At 34.2% G+C, this 10,780-nt stretch overlaps 1 protein-coding gene across 1 annotated transcript in view; it reads right to left on the bottom strand.

Moving 5' to 3' along the window:
• Positions 1-770: 770 nt before the first annotated feature.
• Scn7a (sodium voltage-gated channel alpha subunit 7) overlaps positions 771-10,780 on the bottom strand; it is a 69,769-nt gene continuing 59,759 nt past the window's right edge. Inside the window, exons 20-25 of the mRNA XM_042694180.1 lie at positions 9,938-10,216; positions 8,913-8,966; positions 8,018-8,155; positions 6,540-6,644; positions 5,941-6,211; positions 771-4,004 (exon numbers count right to left, since the gene is read on the bottom strand). Coding sequence (XP_042550114.1) covers positions 2,938-4,004; positions 5,941-6,211; positions 6,540-6,644; positions 8,018-8,155; positions 8,913-8,966; positions 9,938-10,216 — 1,914 coding nt within the window. The 3' untranslated portion in view covers positions 771-2,937. The remainder of the gene's footprint in view (positions 4,005-5,940; positions 6,212-6,539; positions 6,645-8,017; positions 8,156-8,912; positions 8,967-9,937; positions 10,217-10,780) is intronic.

Below are 10,780 nucleotides of genomic sequence, written 5' to 3'. Positions count from 1 at the left end.
GGAAAGACAAATTGATAAAGGGTCACATGCAAATAAATGTATAAAATAATTTTTAATAGTAATAAGCTATATGTAGGTAAACTAATTTTTATAAAAAGGACTTTATTTTATATTTTGTCAATGGATAGAAACCCCAGTAAACTTCCTTACTTTATAGAATTAAATGATCTAAAGGAAGTCTGTATAAATATTGTTAAGTATTCAATTATTATTCTGAATAAATAAACTTATGTAAAAGTTACCTTTTCTTTCTTTCTTTTTTTTTTTTTCAGATCATAGGGTTTGAACTCTGGGCCTAGGCCCTGTCCCTGAGCTCGTCAGCTCAAGGTTAGTATTCTATCACTTTGAGCCACAGCTCCACTAATGGTTTTCTAGTGGTTAATTGTTTCCACCTTGAGCATTTGTTTAAGCCAGTTTAGGATTTAATGGCCAATTGCATTTCTCTGTTGTTGTTGTTTTCTTTTTTAAAATTATTAAAGATAAGTAGTTAAAGGAGTTGATATTCAACAAAGCAGTTTATGAATATAATGAATCTTGATTCCTGTCATCCATTTCATCATTCTCCTTCATCCCTCCCAACCCTCCTACTTCCCTCAATTTTCTTAATTTTCTTAATCTGACCAGGCTGGCTTTGAACTGCAATCCTCATATTTCTGCCTGCTGAATAAATAGGATTATGGGAGTGAACCATGGGTGCCTGCCATTACTGTTTTAAATTCTACTATACAAAGTGACTTATAACATTGCAAAAGAAAAACAAGCAAAGCTCATTGTGATTAACAGGTTGTATTTATTATTTAATATAGTATTTGAATAAAAGGTAAAATACATTGTAAAATGTTTTGCTAAAAATAAATCTTTAAAGCAGCATTTGGAAAGCTACTGGAAAACACAATTTCAAATGAAAAGCAATAATTTTCAAACCAAGATCAGTTTGTGGTCTTTTTGGGAATTTAGGGAAGCAAATTATCATTCAGTTAACTATCTGAAGCAACTTCCATAGTAAAGCATTCCGAAGACATAGAAGAGTGAGAAGCTTAAGAAAAGCACCAGCTGCCACTATGTCACTAAGTCAACACCAAATTCTCCCTGGTTCCCATCACAGGAAGGAGAAGAGAGAGAAAAGACATATTTATTGGTAATAAAGCAAAAAAACCCTGTCATTACATTTACTTTGAAGATCTTCTAAAGGCATTTTTGGTAAGGTTACTAAATTTGTGAAGAGCAGAAATAGATTGTAGTTTTTAAGGCTCAAGATCATGCATTTATAACAAAATACAATTACCAGTGTGTAAATGACACTGAGTATCATACAACATATTTAAAGCTTGTCATCTGAGTTAACAGTGCACAGATTTTTCTTTTTGAATCCTTTAGCAGTTTATAGGCACATTGCAATGAGCTTTCATACAAATGGAGTAAATGTCATTTGATGTATATCACTACAGTCTTATGACTAATTCAACAAATAACTCTTTGCGACCAACTTAAAAAAATACTCAATAGGCAAAATGCATGTTTGGGATTTGAAAGTTTCTCAAACATAAAATATTTTACAGAGTTGTAAAACAAAAGAAAACAGCACCTGAAAAGAAATGAGCAAGTAAAAACAAATTTTCACCTATTGATGTTATAAAGCAACGTTTTACACATTTGTCTTCTAGTTGGTAGACATCGAATATTTTAAATGATCACTTTTTTTCTTTAAGAAAAGTAGAAAGTACAGGAAGAAATACTTTAAAGTGACTCCAGTTTCCCAAGTAAGGCTGACGAACCAGATAAACCACAACTCACTGGTGGCTCTCATCACTTCTAATTCTTGTTATAACATGCTTTACACAGATCATATATACTCAATGTTATAATATGAATATATGGTAAGAAGACATTCAGTTTTGCCATAAGCTAGTGCTTGAGTCTATTAATGTATCAATTACCCTAATTACTATATACTAAATAAAACATGTAAATGTGGAGAAAACAAAACAAATGAAAAAGAGGGAATCCAAGAAGAGTGAAGCAACATTACTACCACTAGAAAAAGAAAAACAAAATGAAAACGTAGGGCTTCAAATAATTATTTTAAAATGTGGTTTTGATCATTCCCTGTGTTTGAATTCAAAGGCACTTTCTAAAGAAGGACATAATTCCATAATTGTCTCCACCTTGAGCACTTTTTTAGGCCATTTAGGATTTAATGGCCAATGACATTTCCCTGTTTGGTTTTTTTTTTTAATGATTAATGATAAAGACAAAGGAGTTAATGTTCAATAAAGCAGTTTATGAACACAACAAATCTTGATCCCTGTCACCCATTTTGTCTTTCTCTTCCATCCCTCCAACCCTCCTACTTCTCTCAATTTTCTTAATTTTGTAGATATGCATTAAATTTTATGACTGCATTGTCATTCCCTTCCTCTCATTATTTGTATACCCTGCTTTACTTGATCTCCCCAACTCCCAGTACTTGTTTCTCTGATGTAACTTTGTTGGACTGTGAGTTTATTTTGTTGTACTATAACTTTAAAACCTAAAACCAATAAGAAAGTGCTCCTCTCTTTGTAATCCTTAGTAATGGTGACTTCAAGCCCTTTAAGTTAGACATAAAGAAGGAAGGCTCTTTAGCTGCTCAACTTTACCATCAGAATAGTCACCCTCCAGCCAAGTCAGCTAGAGCAAACACTACCTCAGCAAAAGGCAACTTTAATATGCTTTCACTAACTGGAACAATGTTGTCTTTTTCCTTAAAGATTAGTTCGACTAAATGAAAAATATAAAAAAATGAGCTTGGAATGGAGGTTTGTGAATACAAGCTTTACATTGATACATTGTAAATCACTGATTATTGTTTCTTCTCTCTCTGACTTTTGCTTTCGTTTCTTAACAAAGTATTTACATTGGAGGATGAATGAAGAAAGCAAAAAGTCAGAAGTGGGATTATGTCTGACTTTGATTACATGACTTTTCCTTTGCTTTTTCAGTATGGGCATCTTCTTTGGCAGCTTGAGCATCCCTGTCATCATCAACGATTTGAATATCTGATGTATTTTTGTCACCTTGCCGCAAGCGGTAACTTTTATAGGCACGCTGAATGATGGTGGCTGAAACTGCCTCTTGTTTTCGTTTCAGAGTCGTTGTAATAGGTTCATATGTAATTTTAAAAGGGTTGGCTGACATAAACCCAGACTCTATCTCTGAAAGGACTTTCTCCATCCTCTCATCTTTTCCCATAACTCTTTTTGTAAGAGCAAGGAGGATGTCCAGGCAATGAATTCTGTCTCCAACAGCCATGGGAAGATCCAGAGACACAAGCTGTCCCTTGTTGGGTTTTGCCATGAAGAGAGGAGGATCAAGAGCAGCTGCAAAATCTGAAAGCTTGCTAGAATCTATATACTGGGTCCCATCAGGATCAAATCTCTTCCATACCTGAAAGAATTTCCTAAAGTCATCTTCACTCAAGGTCCTGGCTTTTTTCTTAGAAGTGATAGTTACAAATTCCATTATGACAACAATATACATATTCACAATGATCAGCCAAGCTATGAGGATATAACTGACAAAATAGAAAATGCCAACAGAAGGGTTTCCACAATCTCCTTTAACTTGAGTCCCAGGATTAATTTTATCAGGATCACAGTCAGACCATTCACTGTTGAAAATGGCGTGAAGCATCCCATCCCAGCCTGCCAATATGGTAACTTGAAAAAGACAGAGCATACTGCTGCCAAAAGTTTCAAAGTTGGACACATCATTAATTCCGGCTTCTTTTTTGACATAGGCAAAGTTATACATGCCAAAAATGGCATAGATGAACATGACCAGGAAGATGAGAAGACTGATGTTCAACAACGCTGGGAGAGACAGCACGAAAGGAAGCATCAGATCATGGAACACCTTTGGTCCTTTCCCACGACGCAGGATGTGGGCGATCCGAGAGAGAAGAATCAGTTGCACCAGGGACGGAGGAACAAGGTAGTATCCTATTGTCACAGGCACCAGTATACCTCATGTGGAAAAGATGAAGATAATAAACTCACTCACACAGAAGTGTAGTAGAGAGATATACATTATTTTGCACTTAATTGGTTTTTCTATATTTTATGAATCTCTCTTATTTTATAAAATTCTTCTATTTAATGATGAATTGAAACTTTGGGGCTACATATTAACTCTATCAATGAACAGAGCAAATAGCAAAATTGAGAGATAATTCTCTGTACTATCATCTTTAGAACATTATAGACTGAGTACTGCTAAAAATCACAGATAACCTAATTGGTAAACCAGAACAATAATCTTCAGTTTTCCTGAGTGTTGTTAAAACATGTAGTTCAATCCAACCCTTATTCAATGCTTTATAAAGGTATCATGGAACTATTCAAAGATAAGTGATACTTTTTCCTAGTCTGCAAGATTTTATAATTCAGTAACTGGTGACAGATGTTAAAATAAATATAATGCATAGTAGAAAAGCCTGACAAATTACAAAAGTGTCTGATATTCATGGTTATAATTTATTTGTTTTCCACAAGTAATATTTTGAGTCCCAGATGAACTACATTTTAATTAAATAAGAATATGTGAGTGTTTCCTTAGAGCTTAGAGATGATATAGTTGGGATTGAGAAGATGGTGGAAAAGAGAGCCCTGTGCAGAGGTTACGTGAAGTGGCATGTTAACCAATAGGAAGCATTAATCAGTATCATTTCTTTTAAACTGGGCTACTGGAAGGTGAGCTTCTTTGTGCTGTCTCTTACCCTAGGCCCATAAGTGCTTTAGGGTGTCTTCCAATCTTACTGAAATTCTCATTTCTCCTCAGTCTTCTAACATCTTTGACTACTGAGGATCTATCATTTATTAGTAAACAAATCTCTCAACTAGCTCACTACTAAAATTTCCAACTTTTTCTTATCTAAAATCTGATTGCACCTGATGACATGATTTCCCATGCCACACTTAGATAAGTGCAAGTAGCTCTTTTTTTTATATTTCTCAGGGGAAAAAATAGAAAAAGTATTATCCTTTCTTCCCAATGAAAAAGAAAGAGTAGAAACCACATAATGCCATTCATTCTCATCATTTTTATCATTAAAAAAAAAAAAGCTGGGAGCTAGTGGCTCATGCTTGTAATTCCAACAATTCAGGATGCTGAGATCTGAGGATCGTGGATCAAAGAGAGCCCAGGCAGAAAAGCTCATGGACTCACATTTTTTTTGGGGGGGGGGGTCCAGTTGTGGGGCCTGAACTCTGGGCCTGGGTGCTGTCCCTCAACTCTTCAGCTCAAGGCTAACGCTCTACCACTTGAGCCACAGTGCCACTTACGGCTTTTTTCTTTTTGCTTATGTGGTGCTGAGGAATCGAACCCAGGGCCTCAGGCATGCAAGGCAAGCGCTCTACCTCTGAGCCACCTTCCCAGCCCCTGGACTCACATTTTTAAAAATTTTATTTCCTTGTAAAGATGCTATACAGAGGGCTTACAGTTACGTCAGTAAGGTATTGAGTATATTTCTCATCCAGCATTATTATACACTCCTTTGTTTCTCCAATGAACCATCCAAAAGACAAAAGTGGAGCTGTGGTTCAAATGACATAGTGCCATCTTTGAGTGAAAAAGCTGAGGGACAGCACCCAGAGTAAGCTTAATTACATCATTCTAAGGTATAAAGGGTTTCTCATGTCGTCCTCGAACTTTAACGTATATTATATGCTAGAAGGATCATTAAGCATTTATTGGTGGTTTCTGACATAAAGTGTAAGCTCAGTAATACATTTTAAAAATATTTCATATTTTTCAAGCATGTATACATATTTGCATTTAAAAATGGGAGACATTCCTGGGAATGAGAAAGAAGTCCTTAGTTATTTTTCCTCTAGAAATACTACATTAATTTGACTGAATTAATGTTACTACAAATGAAAAACAAACCAAACAAAATATTACCTGTAATGGAGAAAACAACCACCACAAAATCAAAAATGTTCCACACAATGGTGAAATAGTAACAATGGAAGGAGATGAGTTTCAGGATGCACTCAACACTATATAGGATCACAAAAACCAGGTCAGTCCAGGTGAAAAAGACATCCATTTGTAGACTCTGTTCATCACTTTGTAACGTGAGTGTCAGTGCTTGCAGACAGATCAGAACCATACTGATGACTTTAAAGACTCTACTTGTCACAAAGTCAAAAATACAGCCTTGGAACTTGTTCTGTAGGCAAAGAAAATTAATTGTAATATTTTTACTAACATGATATTGACAAACACTGATCTATCTATCTATCTATCTATCTATCTATCTATCTATCTATCTATCTATCTATCTATCTATCTATCTATCTATCTATCTATCTATCTATCTATCTTGGTTATGGAGATCAAACCCAAGTTGTAGAACATGTTAGGCAGGTGCTCTACCACTGAGTTAGGTCCTGGGCCCATACACATACAACCATTCAAACTTTTGTCAAAGTGCTTATTTTTAAACTGTTGCCCCATAGTTTTTGAAGCTTCATCAATCATCTAGACATTTTTCTTACTTTTGGGCGAGGAACTGAGGTTTCAGAGTCTTCATACATCAGCCTCTTGAGTGCACGGTACTGTTTCTTCTGTTTGGCTGTTATGAAGATATTTGTGCCTCCCTGGTAAAACATTAAAGAAAGGGTTATTAAAATTGTTTATCCAAATTATTGTTTGCATTAGTACAAATTTTAGGAAAAATTGGCAATTATTGACCTAATTCCTGCAAAAATCATACTTGAGCACATTTGACTTTCTATGCAAAAATCCTCATGAAGCACCAGAGGGGTTATATAATGGTACTGAGTGATTTTTTAAAAATCATCTTTTTGTGTACTTTCCTATACACAATCAATCCTATATTTACTTTTGAGTTTTCTGAAGATTTTCTCTTGTTACAGAGAAACAAAAAACAATCAGTGGAGGAGATTTGGGAGCATTTTATAAGAAGAATTTAACTCAACAGATAGTTTATTTGCACCTTTTAACAAGTGGGGATAGAATTAGTCAACTGTCTTTATACAGTAATATGTTATTTTGTTTTATGAATACTAAATTCCAAAAATATATTGTGTGTAGTTCTTCACAGAACCTTCTGATGTATCTTTGTGTTTCTACTGCTAACTTCAGTATATCAAGCAAGCTATGTAAAATGAATAATGTCTGAATGATGTAAGCATTCAAAGTCATTAATGTCATAAATCAGAAACTGTTTATTACTGATAAGGTTCACCACCATGACGCCTAAAAGTAAATTCTAGGGTGTTATCCCATTGGTTGAAGTGGCAGCATCCACTAAAAACAACTCTTGATCAACCCAGCTCTTTGCAAACACCTGGTTCATGGAGATGTGGGGTGTTGGGTCAGATTAAGTAAATGGCTTCAGTGTGATGGCATGATTGTAGGTGGAACTTCAAAATTATTCTGTCTTTGGTTCTTTTGTCTTTTCTATACATGATAGAAAGAAGGTCACTTAGCAGGGCACATGAGTGGACTTAAATGACCTTTTAAGGCTTTTCCATTTGTGGAAATCCAGAAAGAATCTCTGTACAGAATGATATCAGTGGTTGTTTAGTTCTCTCTCAACCGTTGTCTCAAGCGTTCCTGTTCTGTATTCAGCTAGGGCTTATTATTTTTTCTACTGCTAGCAGCAGGAACAACATAACTCAGAAATTTGCCCCATTCTGACTATGATTCTGAGGGCTTTCAAATATACCAAATGAAAGAGGATTTTTCTTTTGGAGTCTTCACATATTTATGGCAGTTATATAATAATATCACTTAGTCGTTTTCAACACATTATTATTTAGAAAAACATTAAAATGTAGGTAGTTTATAAATTTCAAACTTGTAAGGATACATTTTGAATACATTTTATTAGAAATGTCTCAATTAAAAGAGGTAAGTAGAATCTAAAGCCAATAACCAAAGTAGAATACTTTTTATAAATGTGTCTTATTTTTCCTAGCATTTATGAGCAAAAAATATTTATACTTATCTTTATTCTGTGCTTGTTAAAATTAGAAACAATAGCACCAATCAGCATACTTAGGGGAAGAAATAATCCAAAGATAATGAAGTGGAGAAAGTATAAATACATGTAGATGTTGTTTTCAAAGGAAGGCTGCACATTTACCTAAAATGGAGTAAAAAAAAAAGCAAAACAATTGCATTATTTATTTCAAAAGTGTACAATTTAACTTTTACGTTTATCTACCTTCTATGCTTAATTTTAAGCAGTTTCAACACATTTTCCAAGTAACATTAGATATGCTTTTTCCCCTTTTCTTAAGGAAATTTGAAATATACAATATTTAGGCATAACCTCAATATTTAAAATACAATCAGACATTGTGTTTAAGTGTTGCTGACATTTCAGATAGATCTGTACTAGTCATTCAGAAATGTCCAGAATTTATCTGCCTTCTTAGCACAGTAAGCAGTGCATCGGTCTCATAATCTGAAGAAATGTCCAGAATTTGTACAATACCTAAGAAGAAAGTGACTCTATAAAATATATTTCAAAAATATTTTAAGTTTTAATTTTTTGTATTTACTATTTAATTGTTCATTTATTATCATTTTAAATGTGTGATTTATAAAGTAATTTGTTATAAGGAAATACAGCAATGCTATGTGAAATAATGTTTTCTCCTGGTGAAAGAATCCCATTGCTTTCTTGATTAGCATATTAAAGTTTGTTTCATTGGTTTAATATTTGCTACCAAGTGTGGTAATCTTCAAGTAGACCCACTGATCTTCAGTCATTGTTCACATTACTGAAAGTTGTCATTGCCCATGGAAAACACATATACACTGGATCCTGTCCTTCAATCACAAAAATAGGACTCTTCTTGCACTTAACAATCCCTTTAGGGTGATTTTGTACTTACAGTGGTAGAATCAACAGCTGAATTCATGATATCAATCCAGCCATTAAATGTTGCCTGTTATAAACAAAATGTATTTAACTTTGATGGAAATCTCCATCTCATAGTAAATAAAAAATAAAACTAAATTTGCTGTTAATATTCTGAAAGACTTTAGAGTATGGATTGCCAAACTTCAACATACTGTATAATTGAAGTATGTAATTATATTAATTGGTAACTATTTTAGTTTATTCATCTTTAATAACAAAAAACAAGAAAAAGAGAAACTAGAAGAGAAAAAGGTAAATAGTAAGTACATTCTCTCAAATAGCCTATATGTATGATATATATACATATATATATGTATACTAAAGAGGGAGACAGCTTCTCTGAATAACTAAAAATGAAATAGTGTATCCCTTCATGTCTACTAGATATCAAGTCATGAAGTAGTAAGAGCAAGCTGGGCACCAGTGACTCATGCCTATACACCTAATTACTCAGGAGTCTGACATCTGATGATTGAGGTTCAAAGCCAGCCTGGACAGAAAAGTTCGAGAGAGTCTTGTCTCTAATTAATTGGCCCCCAAAACTAGAAGTGGAGCTGTGGTCAAGTAGTAGAGCTCTATGCTTGAGCAAAGAAACTCAGGGTCAGTGCCAGAGTTTAAGCCATAGGACCAGCACACAAACTAAAATAAAAAAAATAGAATAAAAACAGTAATACCTGAAGTTGGACCAAAGAATTGCAATATTATTATCAGTTATTGATATGGAAAATAATTTTAACCAATACCCGTGGTTTCCTTTTCAGTGGTCCCTCTTATTTCCTTCTGCCAACAGGAGAACCGTATTTCCCTTTTGTCTCTTTAAAGGAGCCTAACACAGTATGTTCTGTGACATTCTATTAACTAATAATTGCCAACATGTTTTATAACCAAATGTACTAATGATCTACATCTTATTCTGTATATTCAGTCTACAATACAGAAAACCATATGATTCATTTTCTTTCTTTTTTAAAAAAAAAGGTGTAAAAGTATACTTACAATTTGAAATAGAGACAGAAAGCCATTTCCAACATTATCAAAATTCAGTTTTGCATTTTCCCATGGCATGGTTTCATTAAAGACAAGGCTTTCACATTGACTCCTGTTCATAACCTCAAATATAGGAAATTTTTCTCCACTTGTTGGGTCAAAGCAGGCATAGAATGTGCCGGCAAATAAGTTCACTCCCATCACACTGAAAACCAGCCAGATCATAAGGCAGACCAGAAACACATTCAAGGTGGGTAAAGTTGTTTTTATCAATGCTCTGACAACTACCTGTTATTAAAAACATGTACCTTAAGTAAGAAATGTGAAATTATTTTAATTTCTGATGAAGTAGAAAATACTATTTAATATAAATGAAATCTGTGGAAGAGAAACAAAAAAAGTTTATAGTGAGCAGCCAACATGCAAGCATTGGAATAACTAAATAGAAATTCAATTTATTGAAAATATATGTTAAACATTGTGACAGTTTCAAATTCTTTGAGGCAACAAAGCTAACTAGTACTAATAAGATTTAATTTCAGTAACTTAACATATGTCTAAAGAGTTGCTGTATTGGAAACAGAAGTGGTCAAGATAAACAAAGTTGTGTTTCTATGAGATTATCTAGAAAATATGTAAAGTGGGAGAGAAGGGTGGCTAACTATTAAGGACCTACTCTCTGGGACCTACGGAAGGAGTGAGATGGGGAATAAGAGGCCAAGAGTATGATGGAAGGCAGGGAAGGTTTAGCAAACACTGAGTGGTGGTCAGGTGTAACTTTTTACTGAATTATCTTCCACCACCAGTGAGTCACACCAGACTGGGAGGTTTGGCAGATTAATCCACTACCCA

Source organism: Dipodomys spectabilis, unplaced genomic scaffold (assembly GCF_019054845.1).
Source record: "Dipodomys spectabilis isolate Male_0828 unplaced genomic scaffold, ASM1905484v1 ptg000174l, whole genome shotgun sequence".
NCBI lineage: Eukaryota > Metazoa > Chordata > Mammalia > Rodentia > Heteromyidae > Dipodomys > Dipodomys spectabilis.
Note: the sequence above shows the minus strand (reverse complement) of the source record. Positions and strands in the feature narration are given on the sequence as shown.